The sequence below is a fragment of the Ptychodera flava genome, chromosome 21 (assembly GCF_041260155.1).
Source record: "Ptychodera flava strain L36383 chromosome 21, AS_Pfla_20210202, whole genome shotgun sequence".
Classification (NCBI taxonomy): Eukaryota; Metazoa; Hemichordata; class Enteropneusta; family Ptychoderidae; genus Ptychodera; species Ptychodera flava.
Genome location: NC_091948.1, coordinates 13422920 through 13442845, shown reverse-complemented (window position 1 = coordinate 13442845; position 19926 = coordinate 13422920). Strand labels below are relative to the sequence as shown.

Below are 19926 nucleotides of genomic sequence, written 5' to 3'. Positions count from 1 at the left end.
AAAATCTTCAACTCTTGCTGTGAACAATTTTTGCTTCTTTTCGAATAAAAAACGCTTTTGAGTAATAAATATTTTGTTCAAAGTTAAAGTTGAAGTTAAATTTAAAAGTTAAAGTTTTTTTTGTTTAAAGTTTTTAAAAACAGTTTACCCCAAAAATAAAGTTTCTCCGTTCAGAAATAAACATTTGCTGTGGAGAAATAAAATTTCTTACAAATATTAAATATATTGTTAAGAAATATGAGTTTATGTTCAAAAGTAATAAATTTCCATGACGTGTAGGGGAGTTTGTTATCTTGAAAAATTTTACTTTTGTTTTACAAAATAAAAAATACTTTTGAGAAACATATTTTCTTTATTGTTAAAACTAAAACTACTTTCGAGAAGTTAAAGTTAAGATAATGTTAAGATAAAGTTGCCCATACAAAATTAAAAGTTTGCGGTGGAGAAATAAAATCTCTTACAAATATTAAAGATATTGTCAAGAAAATAAGAGTTTATATTCAAAAGTAATAGAGTTCCGTGGCGTGTAGGGGCCACCGTAGTAACGTAATTTATGCGTCACCGAGTGTTCATTGTAGATCGGTTCGAAGTAAAAATGTTCGAAGTAAAAATTAACACCTGTCCTTACACGACAGTTCACTAGGCTTATATACCGTGCTTCTAAATTTCAGACATTTCAGATGACGTGGAATACGCGTCTGCGCAATTGAAAGCATCGTCAAACTTGATGAACGGCTCAAGGATTGAGCTCCGGACAACCGTGACAGCGTCGACAAACGAAATATTTAGATGAGAGAGGCAACGAATCCCTCCCTGATATGAAGCAGAGATACAACAACAGCACAGAGAGCTCAACGTAAAACATATGCCGACGGACCCTCAGTCTGTTGGTCATCACGTAAAACCGTACATTTTCCTACTTCTAGGGTTTTCCCATGATAAAAGGAACGCTTTCCCAAGTATCTGAACAAAATGAACCTCAAATTCCAAATTTTAAATTTTAAAATATTATATTCATTAGAAAAATGGTCTTGATTATAGACATTTTCAATTCATGACTAGACACTTGTTCAATTATTCGATACCCGCATCGTGTAATAAGCGTGACGAGAGATATTGGGAATATGTCTATGAATTAAATATTGCTTTACAATGATAACGATAAAATCATTTTTGTTTAACCGTTGTTCTCGCCCGTTCACTTACTAGTGTACATAATTGTCCCTCTCAAATCAAGTACTGACTCCAGAACAAGACTTCCTCTGCAACCCTCCCCAAATCTACAACAGTTTCAAATCTCGCTGTGTTCCATGGATGGGGTTTGACGATCTAAAAGGGGCTGGGCTTTTGGCTAGTGTTGGCGGTACTTACGATTGCCTATGTCTAGACATTTTACCACGGGGCGTTCAGAAAGCCTTTTCAGTGGTAAAGCATTAAACCGTAACCCACCAACCAACATACGGGTATGTAGTCTTGCAGAAATTAAAAGCATAGGCCTAATCAGCAACGTTACTACGCAACCTTCCGAAGCACGACTGATCGACAGTTTGTACACGTTCGCTCATCCCCACATTTTTACGGCAACCTTTCTGATATTGAATGAAACCAATGACTTAACATCAATTCTGTGGGAAGTAATTCGGTCATTATTGCGCCTACGTTCTCATTGGTATTGCTCTTGTTATTACCACCAGAATTTGTGGAGACCCTTGGTCCCTGAGTATAGTACTAGTGTGATCTCAACATGGTCGATCAACAACCCAGTGCGCTATTGATCATCTGGCGCTATCATCACGGCCTGCTTCGATACAAGCGCCATGCCACGCTTCATTGCCCTCGATGCTCAGATAAATTCATCCGTAATGTTATTCCAAATACACACACGAATACTCGAAAAGACGTGCAAGTGCCATACGATGAAAATAATGCATCATAGTATGGCTGTGAAAACATTAAACCTTGATAGAATATACCCATACGTGCCTCACATGCCGACATAAGCTACTTAAATGCTCAAAAAACATGACTTAAAGGATGCAATTGCTGAGATGTTTTGGAGGTTATTAAGATGCAGGTCTTTTAAGAATTCGGTAAATTAACGTGGTTCATTTACTGGAGTGCGCCCCCACAAGGTAGCGCAGTGAGTACTGAAACCATAAACGCTTTGCGTCTGAAAACCATGGAAACAAATATGACCCTACAATTCTTGTGTCATTTGGATGTGTACAAAGAAAACTTCAAGAAGAAATGAAAACACGAGCGAAATGCCACACGAAGTTCATACATGTAAATCAGTGAGGACAGACCACTGACTTCTTTTTTTGGCAGATGCAGGACTTGATTATCAGTTAACCAATCATGCTGACTGCAGCACATTTTTTGTTGGTTTTCCTAAACCAGGTTGAAGTTTTCATGCTGACCAGGATACTGTAATATAGAGGTTTCATGGCCGACTTTGCTAAATGCAAGGTTTCCATTTTGTCAAAGACACATCGCCGACAATAAAATCTTTGAATTCCTTTGTACTGATTCATATTCTGTGAGTCTGATATTGAACATAGTCGATGAGTTTAGATCAGATCTTCAGTTTATTCAGAATTCGAGTTTCTCCAGTCTACAGTGTGAGCACAGCAAGAGATATCAATATTATGGAGAAGGCAATATCTACGAGAACAAGAAACAAACGCTATACTCCTTTAACAACTTGGGCATTTGCACAATCATGTATGGTTAGGGTGGTTTAATAGGGTAAGTAATTGGGCAGAAAGTCACAGTACTGAAACCCTTATTATTAGATAGCGCTGTGTTGAGGCAACAGGTCGCCGTCGCTTCACCTTTTCTGAATTTGATCCTGAGAAATGATGTGAACTGTCATTTTGAAGTCTTCAAAATTTGACAGAAATGATTATTCACTGGAAAAGGGAAGAGGAGAAAGACGAGAGGAAAGGTGACAGGAAGAGCAAGGAGGAACGAGTGAAACACTCCCCCTGTCTGTCGGTCTGCCTGTCTGTCTGTCTCTGTCTGTCTTTCTGTCTTCTGTCTGTCTTTCTCATATATATATATATATAACACATACATATATATATATATATATATATATATATATATATATATATATATATATATATATATATATATATATATATATATATATATATTAATTACAGAAGAAGCCAGGGTGTTAGCGAGGAAAAGGAGCCATATCGCCAATAATTGATTTCTTATGACGTTTGCGTTTCAATATTCAGGCCCATAAACCACATAACGTGCCTGACTCAATACGTTGGTTCCTCGAACTATGTTTTCACTGAATGATCGCGACCGCCACCGACGACGTCCTTTATAGGATAGTCATTAGTTTATTGAAAATCAATAGTCCCAGTCAACAGTGCTATCGTGTTTGGTTACATGTCAACATTTTGGTGGAGAGACCGGACAGCTCGTTATTATGTATCCCGGTCTACAAACTGAACACGTCGTGCGTGCCATGAAATGGACACGCAAACACGCATTAAACCAATCCATCACCGCGACGAGACAAAGGAACCGGCAAACACGTCTATGAAAAGTTAATATCTTTCCCAACATCAATTATTCACAGCCTTGGGCATTTCATCACTTCCGTGATCACTTATGTGATTAGAGCTTCTTGAAATGTTGCCAGGAAATTGTCATGTAGGGGAAGCGCATCGTCACTGATCGAACCGGTGTTAACGTTTCGTCCCTTGAAAGGAATATCAAATAATTCAAATTGCTGATCAAAGTTTTCCGAACTTGAAGAAAACCACAGGAATCGGTTAAAAATCAAAATGAAAGAGATGTTTGCAGCATCAGAGCGCGATATCGTCACGACTATTGGATGGTCTATTCTTGAAATGTTCTATAGCGACTTATTTCCGATTGCTCGTGTTAATTTCGATGAGATGTTTTAAAATAGTGCTCCGTGTCACCGATTGTACACGATCCAGACTCGATCGTGACTAGTAAGAATAAAATACTTACAAAGGCATTGTTTTAATTTGATCTGTGAACAGACTCTATCTCAACCCTGTGTACATGTATATCACACAGTGTAAAGAAAACTAAATTTGTAATTTTTCTGTGACACCTGTGATCAGCATTCGTATACAGATCTCTTTTATAGACCAAGACGAAACATTGGAGGAGTACGAGTAATTTTCGACAGTTTCAATCTCATGGCGAATTTGTCTGGCGAATTAAACTATAAGGAACAGTTGCCATTCAGTTTTCCAGGAAAAATGTGATGGACAATCCGGAAGTCCTTCATAAATGGTCGTTATTTTTACTTTACCCCGTATTAAGGAGGATTTGACTGTAGAATTTGTTTTCATAAAAATGGCTTTTAAGTGGTCCAGCTTTATTTATTGCAAGGATCCCTAAACGAGCATAAAGTTCATCTCATGCGAACGTTGGATATTTTCAGACATGGCTATTAAGGAAAAAGAGGCTGTTGCATAGTTACAGAGTAATTAAGGAATTCCCAATGGTAAAGAACCGACCGTATTGTCTTTACAGATCCGTGTGTTTTTCGATATTATACGCACGAAAGCGTAAAAACTGTCGTCAAACAGAATGCAAATCAAATCGCGATATCGAGAAGTAATTTCACCGTGTAAACATTCACCAAAGACGTGACAACTCCGGATTCTCCACCATGATAAATGTGGATACCCTCTTTCAAATGCTTGGCTCAATGCCTTTGAGATTAAAAATATCTATTTATTTGTTTATTTATTTATTTAATTATTGTTGTTTGCTTGTTATGTTTGTTTGTTTGTTCGTTTGTCTGTTTGTTTGTTTTCTACATGATTCCTCAACGTGAATGAACTGTCAAAGATATGACAACCAGGAAGGGGAAAGGATGAGAAGGAGGTGACAACAGAAAGTAATGGGCAAGTTATTGTAATGTTTTCCTTGAGTTGCAGTCATATCATTTGTATACTAAAAAAATACAAGAACAGATATTCGGACTCTCATATTTGATCAGTACTTTTCTGGTCTAAATTTTATGAGGCCTCATTTTAAAGCTCTTAGAGTAAGATAAATTTTAAACTCTTAGTTTTTGGAAATCGAAATTTTAATTTTTCCGCATAGAGTTGATACAGTAATGGCGGCCATATTGCATTTTCAAATATCGGTAAATATCAGGCAATGCTATGAACTATGCGTTCGTGATCTAAGGCACGCTATTAGGTCGACAGCTGAGGGTGCAGCGATCAGTCTACACCAGTCTATCGCTAACGTTGTGTTTTACGGCGATTTTCTGTATGTGCCCTGCGGCTGTTGAACAGACTGCCATCTAAACTCCGATGTGTTGATAATGTTGATGTGTTTAAGTCTCATTTTAAAGCCCCACTAGCTGTAACTCTTGAACTTTGTTGACCTCAAAACATCTTCCTATTCTCTCCTGGTTTTCTCTGAATTCTACCCTCTGAAAGGATATGGGCTTTTATTCCATTAGGATACCATTCTTTTGTGAAACATTTGACAAGTAATTCAAATTTTAAAGATCATTTTGATTTCCTGCCATTTTTTAAAAAAATTGTAATATCACAAAGGAAACAGAACATGCTATGTCACAGTTCAAAACTTTCACCCCCATGCATTACATTCGACTATATGCATTTTATGTGAAGATTTCAGTGCAGATATGCACAGTATCCACGGTTTTTGCTTTTCCGCATGGGGCTGCGGTTTAATGTTTTAGCAAACATTTAATCGCAGTGTAAACTTTACCATGTTAAAAACTGCATATTCAGTCTTGGCGGGTAGTTAATAATAAGAGTACTCACACATTTAAATTAGTACATTCTCTCAAACTTATTTTAGCTTGAAAGTAGAATCATAAAAATAATGCTAAAAGATACTAGGGGCTTTAAAACTTACCTTTATTAGACAGTTACTAGTATGATTTTTAACTATATTCTTTTACTCCATTTTAATAACTGTGTTGTAAGGCGCCTTGAGATGTCTTTTTTACATGGAAGCGTTTATTTATTATTCTAATACCAAACTTTGCGCGGTAACTCCTACCCTTTTTCGATTTGGTGAGAGAATTGTTGAAAGTTTCGTTGAGGAAGGTTTGAGATAACATTTAAAAAATCACTTTCGAGGTGCATACTACCTGAAAGGTAATAATTCTCAAGGAGATCATATGACGAACAAGCTTTAGATTCCATACCTTTCATGTCTTTCTAATTTCCCTTTAATTTTCTGTCTCCATTCAATGAATGCAACGGGTATAGGTAAACGGACCAACTTGCGGACTCATGAAGCTCTTTCTTTAAAAACGTACAAGTTAGTCATAGATATCGATATTGCAACCTTTCCGGATATTTCCTTTGGGGCTGTTTTATTTGCTTTTATCTTGCTGTTATGTTTCGAGGGCTGAGGACAACGGATATCAAATTCGTATGGATTTAAACTCCCTTTAATTCGAGATCATTGTGTACTTTCAGCTTGTTTTCTAGGCCAGTCCAAACTTCTCCCTGGTAATTAATCATAGGGGTATGCAGTATTGATGCTAGCAAAACAAAAATGTCCTGAATTCAATTTATTGACATTTAATTTGACAATATGGGTTTTGTACCGACATTTAAGTAATTAAGTAATTCGTTTAAAAGCAAAGGTATGACGATTAATGAAATCGAAATCGAATTGTTATAGAACCTCACCTGAAATGGATGCAGATACTAGCGATGAAAACAAGCAATGTAGATAATAATAGTTATATTAAAGCTGATATTTATAGTATTGTAGCTTTTAGAGGATAGCTTCACATTAGAGAAAGAAACAACATCAACAACAACAACAACGACAACGGAAAAAAACTGGAAAAACCTGTAATTTGGTTATTAATTGTATGTCCTAGGCTTCTCTTGTGCGTAATGAAGGTTAATTGTTTAAGAATGGAAATAAGAATACTTTTTTTCTCATATAGTGCTGATCTATGTAGACTTTTCATTTAAACTTTCGAAGTCACGTTGTGACCATCATTGTTTTATCGTTGAAGCACAGTGCAGGTTGCCGCAATGTTTGTTCCGATATATGGTTGCTCCTGTCCGAATCCTACACGTTCTGTTTCCGCTTGTAAAATTTGGCTTCCCAAAATTTCGCTCTGAGTCCAAGCCAGACAAAGATGACAAGGGTGCTGGCCATCAGCCTTGCGTAGCCTTATTCTAGAAACTCGACTAAACTATTTTAGAAAACAAAAAGTGGAAATATGCTTTCAGAACTTCAAATTTATCGTTGCATACCTTCCCTATATACGTGACGTCAATCTTGCATATGCATATCACACTGAATTGTTCTATTTGCGCCAGTTTGAAAAAAATGTATTTTATTTTATATATCATATCTTGACGACGATCCGCGTATATTAAAGCCTCGTTAGGAATTCAGTTTTTATAATGTGTCTTCAGATATGTATTTATTTCCTGTGAAACGAACACAATAAACGATAACAACCCGAGGAACTAATAAAAATCAAATAAATAAACTTTCATAAGCCTGCATGGTGATAAAATCCAACCATGATAAAAGTTGGTTGTTAAATTGTAAATTGGAACATGTATATTGATTGGAATGCTGAATTGTCAAATCTAACTCATTCAGACATTAGAACTCATGATCAGGGCAACAATATTTGGCCATCATGACATACTATGAGAAAGTATAGCCGAACAGCGGAGAACGTTCAATTCAATTCGCTGATTGTCAGGAGACTGTTTCCCAACCTCTGAATGATAATAGCACACCTGCTTCTGGGAGGGTCCCCGATAGAGTATGGGCCACTGTCCACTTGTCTCGTTGAAGTATTTTGCGTAAGCTTACTCTGTAATTTGATTTTTCAAAAGATAGATTAAATTTGCACATGCTCAATTATCGAAACACTCACTCGGGACATATGTGTCAACACCAGCTAGTGACGAGAGGGTTGGAGTCGCGCAACGCGCGTCTGTTTGGTCGCTTGTGAACATGTAATACCCCTTATACACATTATCGACTAGAACACATAAGGTGTCGTGTAGTTGGACGCCTTTTTTACACTTTCACATTCACAAGGTCGCTGTTGAAAACTAGAAACACCTTGACTAGGGCTGTATAGAATGCACCATTACAACCTTTGTAAGAAACCAATGGCGGGTTTGCATCATGCACACTAGGTTTTAAGTTTTACCCATACATTGTTCTCGCTGACGCTATGAATAACTTGACGTTTTGTAGCATGGTCCCATCAGCAACAAAAATACAGTGTAATCGCCGTCGGTGATGAGAGTAAGCCTATCAGCTCAAGACATACAGCCTATCAGCTCAAGACAATTTTAACATTTTTCTTTAATAACGACCATAGCAACCGTGCCTATTTTCATCGCTGGCATGTGGATCTCAAGTCAAGTATCATTGTACCATTTTCTAGCCTGGCGTTGCTAAAATAGATTCAGCATGAACATTACATTGCAAAGTACGATAAAATCTTATTTTATTTTGTATTAGTATAGGACGGTATTTTGCGATTCTGTACGAAATTGTTAATCAGTCTGCAACATGTTAGCCGTAATGAAACCTTAGGCTATTACGCGTGATTTGAGTTTGCAGTCAAAGCAAGTTGGTTGCGTGGCATTTTTTCCTTGAATCAAAGACAAAATGTCGTCGCATTCTACAAGAAGTACAAGGTAAGCATCCGTCCGACTGTGCCACCGGCGCCTGCTTGTATCCAAATTATAGGAGCGATTCGGGGAAAAACGACTCGACAAGGTCGATGATGTGCCGTAGGGATGCTCACTTGAGTCCCGTCTCATAATTTATTTATTGACGTTGAAAATAGTGTGACATCCATAGCGGCGGGGTTAGACAGTCGTAAAGGTTTAGCGTCAGGATATTAAAGTTTGTTCTGTGGCACACCTGCGCTTACCGTAATTTCAATCCCTCTGGAGCCGTAGTATTTACCAATCAATAATTCCGAAATGAACGCAACTTGCAAGATACGGTGCTGAGTTCCTCACCACACTCATACCAGAATAAAAATGACTGCTGTATCGATCATGGAAGTAGCATTCTACCTGACATATGCAAAGATTTTATATTGTTACGTCATATCAATTCTCAAACACTGTGACAAAATTAGCCAGACGTGGCAGACAGTCCGACGAGATGTTGCACACCTATTTCCTGAAGGCAATATGCACCTTACAGATGGTGTTTATTAAAACGTCCCTCCAGTCAATAATTATCGGTCGAATAGTAAGTCGTTAGCAGTGTAACAATACGAAGGTATGGTTGCTTGTAGACGAGCAGCACTTACTGCTCCGTCAAAGCGTACCTGCTATCAACAACGCAGTCGAGATGGAGAAAATGATGTTCTCATAGGGTGTCCAAATGCCCAGTACTGCGGCATTTATAGAGCAGAAAGTACTTATACTGATGTTGAAGCTATCTTTCCGTCCTATCCAGCGTGCACAAACCGATGTTCTATTTAAAGCAACAAAACACACTAAGCGACGGTATACCATTAGACTTCACGCCATATGTGCACGAGCGACAGCGAGTGCATATATGGTGTGAACTGGTCAAAATCGAGTGATATAAAGTACTCTCTGCAGAGGTCATTTATCGCTATAACATGATAATATTGAAAAATAAGTGTGGCGTGAAACGTTAAAAAGGGAATTTTTCGCTAGCTGAGAGCTCGTTCCTGTTCCAACCATGCTACATTGCAAATATAGGGCGGGTGTTTTCAAGTCTCGACCAATCAAGATCGCAGTATTTGCGCCATCAATATACTGATATGATACAAATATTGAATGTCGAATGGTCGAACTGTGGGCACCGATCAAACCGTAACTGAACAACATACCGATGACTGCACTACTCGTACATCAAAATTTCAAGGAATTTTCAATACGGTTTTGTTTTAAAATGGCATCTATGGTCTATTTTCACACAACCTTAGAAAATCTGAGGTGTTACACTGCCAGACATTTGTCATCGGCAATTTTGTCTGCATGCATAACCGAACAGCACAGCGTTCTATTGTCTACCCAACAGCACATTAATACAGGGTGCTCAGGTTTTCAACACGAATTATTCATCATCTGGGTTTTCATTTTTCTACTAAATAGGAGTTTGGATGTGGATTCATTTTCCAGAACATTTCTGCATTAACATGCCGAATGTTAAGATAATTTTCGATTATTCCGCCAGTAGGAATGAATACTAAACTTTTCAAGGTAACAATGGTATAACAATGATATAACAACACAGCAGAAAATTTCCGAAGTTTACGGACGTCGTCCCGATAAAAGCTAATTGTAGGCAGGGGTAATTTACTAATTACCTTCGGTAGTGCAAATTTGCGCATTTAGAAAAGTTAATTGTCCTCTTGGTTGGACAACCAACAAACATGCTGGCAACATTTTCATCTTAATTCCATTGAGCATTAGTGCAAAGTACGACACCAAGACGGCACCTCGTATTTCTGAATCTTTTTCAGGTTTGTGTTTTGTTTTCTCCACTCCTGAACAATTCTGTTCGTTGGTTTTGGCTCGTCTGTCTGAGATTTGCGACAATATATTTGTTGCAACATAATAACAATTGATAACAGAGACTTAAAATCATTGTAAATATTTAAAAGATAACTAAATGTAAACGAGCGTTTATCGGAAGATGATAAAATTGCGTGTTTATAATGTGCTAGAAATGATAACCCTCAGTATCTCCTTTCAGACTCCTAGGCTGTCAACTCGAGCTGAATGGAAGATGCATAAGGGTTGCCACGCCAGTGTACAATAAAATTAAAGGAATCATATCATATAGAGATAAAGAGCACATCAAAAACATCTTCGTGTCAAACAAAAGATGACAGCGAAGATGCGCTTACCTTTGCTTGACCTATCTCACAGACAAGGAGACGACCAACGATGCCTAGTCTGCTTCGGCGCAGTATGTTAAGTGTTTTCTTTGTTTGAGTGACTGCGAAGTGTATCATACCAGCACGTCTGGTGACGACAAGTAATTAACGTGGGCGACAGGTAACAAACCACCCTTTCTTCTTACCCGCCTCCCGCCCCCTGCGCTTTCAAGCAGACAATGGAAAATACCCTGATTGGATGTGATACAACAGCGATTTTTCAAGTCGTGGAACTATGGAATTCGGTCGTGGGGGAGGTTTAAACTTTGAAGGAAAAAAGAAAAATTAAGAGGGCATCATGAAAATCGTAAATTAACTCAACAAGGGCAATATGGGATTCTAGCAGACTACCCATAACTTACACCATCGTCATCTATGGCTAATTTCATCGATATTCGATGGCACATCAATAATTATTTCTTGATTGAACAGTGGATCAAATTTCACGAGGAAAATAATGAATCTTTGTCTCAAATGCTTTACTGTTACATCTGATGCCTGTTTTGTCACCGACCTCCAATGTATTCTCGCACCTCAAAGCTCGAATAAAGAGAATATATGTATAATATATATATATATATATATATATATATATATATATATATATGTATATATGCAATTGTGGTGTTCTTAGACTGTACTGCATTAGGAGACTACGGTGTCTAACGAAATCATACGCATAACATAGTGTATTGTTCTTTTGCACGATGTTTTGCGGAAATGTACATACTTCAAATGTTTTAAGCCCCAGTGGACAGTCTTAATTAACTGTATTATAAGCGCCTAAAACGTGAATCTACGCATCGCTAGATATATTGGACATGTCGTTGGCTGAATAATTCATGTAACTGCCAAGGAAAGGTTTATTTTTTTCCAAGGATTTGAATTAATCATCTCTTAAATCAAGTGCAGTCGAATGGCAATTGAGTCTGTCGTGGAAGTAGCCGCTGAGATGGCACTGTTCTAGATTGTGCAGATTTAATGTTTCTACCTTCTTCCTCTTGCTTCGAAAAGTATTTTTCCAGCTACAAGGACAGAAGGGCTTTTCTACAGTCATGAATAATCGGTTCAGGTACTTCATTGCACTTTAGCCCAGGCAACCAGTTTATCTGAGTTTTTACGCACTCTTTCAAAATCAGTGTAAGTGAAGTTCCGATTAGCTCTTGTGTCCACACATAGTGAAGTGCCTAAACCTAGCTCGCTGTTCAGTCTATAAAATTGGGTCTCAGCAAAACGTTGACTTATAACAGAATGATTACAGATGCACTTGTTCTCTGTCTCTGTCTTTGTCTGTCTCTGTCTCTGTCTGTCTGTCTGTCTGTCTGTCTGTCTGTCTCTCACTCACTCACTCATATGGTGATTGTTTTGTTCACGACCATTCTTTCTGTTTGTGTCTCGGTCTTTGTATTTCCTAATAGTTGATATCTCTCCCCTTTCCTCTCCTTGCGTCATCTTTTCGGAGTTTTGAGTTTGAAAACTATAATCTCATCATGCAAAGCATGAATTCAATAAGCTAGAACGGTATGTATATTAAGCACACAATAGGCACAGAATGACAAGAAGCGTAGGAAAAGCTATGCGTTGACTGTAGCAGGCCAAAACAAACAAATAATATACGAAGGTAGTCGTTCATCTTGTTATATCATGAACAGTCGAGAAAGTATACGAAGTATTTAATCCTCGACAGGGCGCCTCGAACGTCCAGATACGACTTATCTTTCGTATGCATTTTCTTTCACTCTGCTGTGATAAATTATATTTATCTTAGCTAGAATTCTTGGAGGTGCTGACGGAAGATACTAGGACCTGAGCATGGCATAATAAATATTAATGACCTCACATTTGTTTCTATTTCTAAGCTTGTTATAATCGTTGGTATTCGACGGAGCACAGACACGCGTCTCACGACGAGCGAGGGCGTTTTACTGTTCGTGAGAGTACATGGACCTTTCTTCTCTTGTGGGAGAAATTCCCTATCAATAGAAACTGACACCTCCTGGGTGCTGATCTTATCTTCCCTCATTGTCGATTGTTCACACCCAACAGGAACTGTTAGACTTATCTTCCTAAAATTATGAGATAAATATCCGATTACAATAATCCTTTGGGTCTATAGCGACGCGACGAACATAAATAATTTTGAGTTCACTGAAAACGAGTTGAAAAATTAGATGGTAAACAATTCCTACTTTAGCATGATAATACGTCAGCTATACGGTTGACATTGTCTTTGTAAAATGGTAATGATACCCGAAGAGCGCATATATTGCCAGGACAATCACGTGATACCCTTCAATGTTCTTGTTCCCTAAATGTGACGTTTTTTTGTTATGCTTCCTCTCTGATAATCTAAGTTTCAAACAAATCATTCTTTAAGGAAGCAATGGATCAATGCGTAGCCCATCGTGGATTAACGAAAGAGATTATGAAACCAGCACTTTCAGCAACAATACACACAAATTTTTGTATTCTTTCATAATGTGACGTACATGCAAACACATTTTGCAGTTGGCAGTGATACCTTTACACGACTTTGTTGTGGTACGGCTCTATCAAAAAGGAAGCTGAAAGGTGTGTGTTTTTTTATATTACATTGGCTGTAACGCTTAATGGATTTTCCAGTCTTTTTCCTATTTGTAAACACCATTTCTCGTTCTACCCCGAAGTAATTATTCATGTCGCCAGGGTTCAAACAGTCAACGCACTGCCTGTATGTGTTTACTGTAAAACGTCTAATGTTATTTTAGCACCTGAATATGGTACACAATTATACCACGTTGTATTCAAACACACTATGGGTAGAAGGAGAACAAGTACTCATTTCATAAAAACACAGTCCCTCGTCGAATCTGATAAAACAAATTGCATAGATTACGGAACTTATATTACTAGCATTTTGCAATCAAATACGTCTAACATGAGAGAGTTTTTAGGCCAGATTAGGTGACAACTTTACATATGTCAGATCAGGGCTTTGTGCCGAACGTAGGAACTAGGAAATCACACGTAAAATATTACATTTTTAAAACTGCCTTACTTTTGAGCAAAAGTCTGAAGTCTTTCACTTTCGAGGCGCGTGCTGCTTTAAGTTATAAATGCCCTTCGTGTAGCCTGGGGAATAATAGGTGGAATCAAGCAACTCTTTTTGTATGATATCATAGGTTTAAAGAAGTGAAATCATATTAGTCTAGAAAAAAACTTTGTGTTTACCTAGTAACCTGACTACTCTTAGATGGTTTAAGCTTCGACCCAAAACATTCTCTCTCCCCTTGAAAGAAAATCCAGCGAGATTTATCAGTAAATTAAGCATGATTTCAATCATGTCATGCTTAATCAAACATGATTACTGGCACTTCTGCACTGGCACTTTTTCTGTACCGTATTACGTGTATTATCGGTAACATGTGAAGTATGCAATCACAATCCCAAACATTGTCAATGTCAATTACAAGATCACAGAGTGGGAGTACATGGAAGGACTGAAGGTGAGAATATTCCGCTCTTTGTCTCATTACGCTGACTCTGTCCTTCCCTAAATTTACGCATATAGCTGGGAATCCACTTAAAGCCCCACTAATCGCCGAACAGCGTACGTACAACTCCATGGAGAAATACAATCTGGTGGTTTCACATTCAAGTAAATCACGGACAGTGACATTCAAATGATTGACAAGAAACCAATCAAGGTGGGACAGTCTTGTAAACGTGCAATACAGTCTCTTCTATAATGACCTTTTGTGATTGACATCAAGGGAACGTCACTGCGTCATATTTCTCCCTGAACTGCGTTTACATTGTACACTGAAAATCCAACGTGCGCTACTATAGGCAGTGAATAAGGCTTCAACTTGACACCCGGCAGCGGGGTATGCGTGACGGTACCACCTCGTCCTATCGATACCGCGTGACTTTCGAAAACCTAAAAAAATTCTTTCTTATGCGCAAATCTTATCTTGCTTATGTCAAACACACACAGTATTTTCATTTAACATTTCCGGCGTACAATAGTAGAAAACAATAGAAAGTCCGTCTACAAGGTAAAAGGTCGTTTAGCTTTCTAAGACAACGCGCGCGTTGAAAGATTTTAATGGTTTGGCGCAGGGGATATTTTTGATCATAGCCTGTTACATCCCTGAGGGACACAAGGAGAAGAAGAAACCAATGCGAGGCAACAGTTTCGCCGATTTAATGGTAGCTTATGCGTGCACATGCATCGTTATGAAGAATCTTGAATCTTTTAGATTTAAGCTTTTTCAAACCATTGAAACCTAAGAGTTCATCTGACAGACATTACAGCTTTCAAGTCGAGTTGATTCTGCCTTTATTTACTGCAATCAGGGTCTCTCTAAAATTGTTATCAGATGCTAGAGGTTCATATCAGTGGCCGTCTGTGCGTCATTCAAGGAGGTCATAGGTTATAGCAAATATTGAGTCACCATATGAAAGATTTTCTGTTGAAATATGCTGTATTTAGGCGTGCATACATTACTAAACAAAGCGACCAGGGCTTAAAAACGATTGATCAAAAGTGGCAAGTTGTGAAAAGGACTTTCTTGGTCGCCTTTGTGATACAAAACAAGGACCATGATAGAATCAAGTCACCGTATTGTGCCATTGCTATTTTTAGCGTTGGCACAGAGTGCTCTGATAACAGATAATGGCCGGGCACACATCCAAGCACCGTGCACGTCATCAATCAATCACTTGAAGCCATCGCGAGTCGTAAAGGACTATTTCTTCAATGATGTAGGTTGTTTAAGTGATACTCAGTGAACACATCCCTTTGCTTTCAGGTTGTTGAGATAAAACGAATCCATTCCGCATTCAAAGAGATCACTGAAGCGAGCGCTGATGCCCTTGACTCATAAGTAATAGCGGTTCATCTGTGGACATTTGAACAGATGACGTTGCCTACCATGTACGTCAGATATTTGCCAAGGTGTAAAACGTTAAAGAAATGCGTGTGATTCAGGAATGAAAACGGTTTGATTGTGGACGTCTGAGCCGATCACGTTGTCTACAATGTCAAAAATGCTCCACTTTTTCAACGCTAACAAATGTCTCATGTGCACGATTATCGAGCAATTTATTGCAGACAGCGACACCTATATTCCCGATCAGTGTTCGAAAGTACCGTGGGTACATCGATTTGATGTCGTAATTGATGAAAGTGAGCAGCTGTATTAATGTTCTGCATAGCCATTATACCGTCAACGCTTGACCAGAATTGTCAGAAGATTAATGAAAAAAGTTAAAGTTATTTGTGTATGAAGCACGATTGAATGGCAACACGCTGCTTGGATTTAAGCTTGTACCGCCTTAAATCACAAACCTTAAAATGGAACATCAGCGATTAGCATACGCTTTCAGAGGATGGTTTTCGTTTCACGTCCGACCGTTTTTGTTGCCTAGCTGTTGATGAAACCGACACTGGGTCTTTTCATTTTTCTGTCGTGTGCCACTCTGGTACTACCAGGAAAATGGAACGTGTCACCAGAACCGTTGTTTATTTATACTACTCGAAAATTATAACATTTAACTTCATCATACTATACGTCAGGATCAGAGGATTCCAGTAACTTCATTTGACTGTAGCTCATTACCTCGTTCCATCTAGTTATTTAAAAATCCGACAGCATGCGCAAGTTATCCCATTTCTGAAATGTTTCCTTGCTTTGTTTCTTTCTGTTCTCTCTCGTTAATGCCGCGTATTTGTGTGGTTGTTGGTCGTGTGAGTTTGTATGTGAAAACTAAAACTGGCGATGAGCATTGAATTTCTTATGTCTTATTTATAAGATTCTTTTTCAGGTACAAAGAGTCTTTGCGTTTGACAGCATCCTTGAGAAAGTTGCAACAGCGGTGTTCGCCTGATGCCATTTTAATAGGTATTTTGCTACGTTGAAAATGCGGTACGAGTATGTGATGCTTAAAGTGTGAGCTAGGTTTCCATGTACAAGGTGAATCGATACGGCAAGCCGACACTGTTTCGACTTGCCATTCGGGACATGTGCATTTCTGCACTCGTTCTCAGTATACACGAAGAAAACCCTTTTACCGGTCTTGCGCGAGATATATCAAAACATAGACGGTGTCGCTTCTAATGTCTGTGATCATAATAACACGAATATTATAATCTGAGACGTGAACATGAAACCCTGCATGCCTCGCTGAACGCACAGCTCCTCCGCTTCTTCATGATGTCTTCAGTATAGCACCAATCCTATGCAAGTTCACCAGGGAATTCAATGATCAAAGTCACGCTTCAAGTCTCATTTAGAAGGAAATGATTAAGTATCGTATAGGCTTAAAACGAAAAGTGGAAATTCAGCGTGTACTTGATTCGCAAATGGAAAAGTAATCCCCGGGCGGATAGATCAATCAATTGCATACAAGCCCTTCAAGATGTCAACAAACTCAACCTATCTATCCCCAGTCTGTTGGCGAGCCTATCCGAATTGACCGACATTGCGCTCTGCATCACTCCATCAGAACGCAGTAAATTGTGCCGGTGATATTATGAGAGAGAGAGAGAGAGAGAGAGAGAGAGAGAGAGAGAGAGAGAGAGAGAGAGAGAGAGAGAGAGAAGACTGCAGATAGAAAGAGAGATCGATACACTAAATACCTCCACAATCAAGGTCATCGTCGCTGACAAATCGCCCGATAACTTACTCGGACAAACCGCTTTTCATGCACGATTGATATGCTGTTACACTTTTAAGCCCTGGCCATGAATACAAAATTCAAGCTAAAACGATCGAGAGAAGTGGCGATGCCAGGAATTAAGCCAATGACCGACACCTTGGTCCCAGAAGACCGAAATAAGTATTCTCATTAACTGTTGCCGCCTTTTAGGGATCTAGATAACTAAGAGGTGTAGCTGTCATTTCTGGGTCGATGCAAATATTAAATATTGATGCACACGCTATTATTTTACAGAAAGCGTCTTCTCATATCTCACAACATTTGCTCAATAAATTGATTTAGTTTTAACAAATATATTTCTCTATTTGTAGGCTATTAGACAGGGCGAATGCTTTGTTTAATCTCATTATGGCATCGCAAATTACGTCAAATTTGGCCAAAACATATTATGGCGTCATTTTATGGGTTATCACGTACATTTTGTGGTTTCCTCGAAAAACTCATATACTCGAAGAATTGTTCTATTTGTATCCATGAGCGTTTTTGTTTTTCAGTCGATGTATTCCCCGTTTTCCTGTGCTTCAATTTTTCAACCTTTAAGTTGGAAATTTGTCATGAAAAAATAGCATGTAATTTCACGAGCTTGACACGAATAGAAGGCGTATTTTTTTGTAAACTGAAAAAGAAGGCTTCATACATAACTAGTACAGTGATACACTTAAATATCTGACAAGTTCACATCACTCCTTTTATCTTGCTTTAGTGACGTCATCGAGACAGCTAATCTTCGATTAATTTGATATAACTACGTCATGACGACCATATTTCAACATTTAGAAAAACCTGAGCTAAATGTCAATTTATAATTCGCTTACTAATTTGATCGATTTTATCAGCACTTATATTCTATAATGATATAATAGTTTTCTCTTCCGATGGACCATAGCTAGGCATACACGGTGATCTGGTCGCTAATTGCTTTCATTAACTTTCCGTCTCGGTTGAGCTCCGACTTGGAAGTCAACTTCTTACCGCATCTCGGACCTCTTTGTATTCAAACAGGCGAATGTGTTTGTCGTGAATGATGAGTGAGTGAGTGAGTGAGTGAGGAAGGATTTGGATGTTGTTGGAGAAGTGAGCTAATCTCCATCTCTAATCTCGCTACTATGTCGCTCTCATGCCGTCATGCCCTGCATTAATACAAACGTGAACCATCTGCTAACGGCTGCTTTGCCGGTACTTGCGTCACTATTACGGGAATACCAGATTAATCTGCGGGTTTTCTGCCTCCTTTAAAACGTGTTATTTACGCCCAGGTCGTGCTTTAATGCATGATCAGAACGTGAAGAGTTTCGTTAAACTCGTTGCAAAGAGCCAGCCGTTTCACCGACATTTGAGGCTGTGCGGCATGAAAGAATATCGGCTAAGAAAAACAGGGAAAATGACGACATCGGTTAACCCTGTCTAAAAATAACCCTTCATAAGAAACCACTGACTGTATATCGCAGTACACCCCAGTTTGACATGTAAAAAAAAGACAGCGAATTTCTATCCAACTGCATCACTGCATGACTTGTTGACTAGCATCTGCTCTGAAACTATTGTGTATATATATATATGTCAGTAGGTCGTCTTATCATGCTTATGGGTGACAGACTAAAAACCTTCAAAATAAATTTTACCTGGGTTGGTCTGAAGAAATTGTTTTTCTTGTCGGTGGAATAGCGTAATGAAGATTATAGAATTCCGAGCTGAGTAACATTTTGACGCCGGTAAGGAGAGAACTCATGGCTCTATTCTGCAAATGCTGCCTTCAGATAACTGGGAATAGTTTAGTGTGTATAACAAAACAAATCATTTTAGATACGGCAAGATGAATGAAGACGCTTACCTTATTTCAAACATTCTGACCTGTGGCTGCTCTGCAGAGAAACGAACAATAGCAACGAAGCCGGGGGTCCCCTGTCCGAGTTCCCACGAGTTCAAGGCACACTTTTGCGTTCACGGCTTTTCAAACCGTAAAATGAAATTAACCTGTCGATAGAATGACAGGTACTATATTAATACTTCCTTGTATCCCGATGGGATTTAAAAGGTGTGAGTGACACTCAAGGCGAATGAGTGACTGTATGTATAAAATTAATTTACATAAAGTACATTAGAACTTACCTGTACGGCGGCGTCTGAAACAGTTGCGGGCACGTTGGTGGTGCTGGTATTGTCAATCATCAACTTTTCCTTTTTGTCTGAGTGGCTTTTTTTAACTTCAGGTTTGCAATTTATGTACAGTTTTTTTTCATACAAATGTCGATCAAACATTTGAATGTAACCAATAATTTGCATAATTCTGACGA

General features: G+C 38.5%; 1 protein-coding gene across 1 annotated transcript in view; it reads right to left on the bottom strand.

Annotated features, from left to right (window-relative positions):
• Positions 1–19675, bottom strand: part of LOC139121466 (TWiK family of potassium channels protein 18-like) — a 124007-nt gene extending 104332 nt beyond the window's left edge. The window contains exon 1 of the mRNA XM_070686366.1: positions 19464–19675. Within this exon, the coding sequence (XP_070542467.1) occupies positions 19464–19477 (14 nt within the window). The 5' untranslated portion in view covers positions 19478–19675. The remainder of the gene's footprint in view (positions 1–19463) is intronic.
• Positions 19676–19926: the final 251 nt, after the last annotated feature.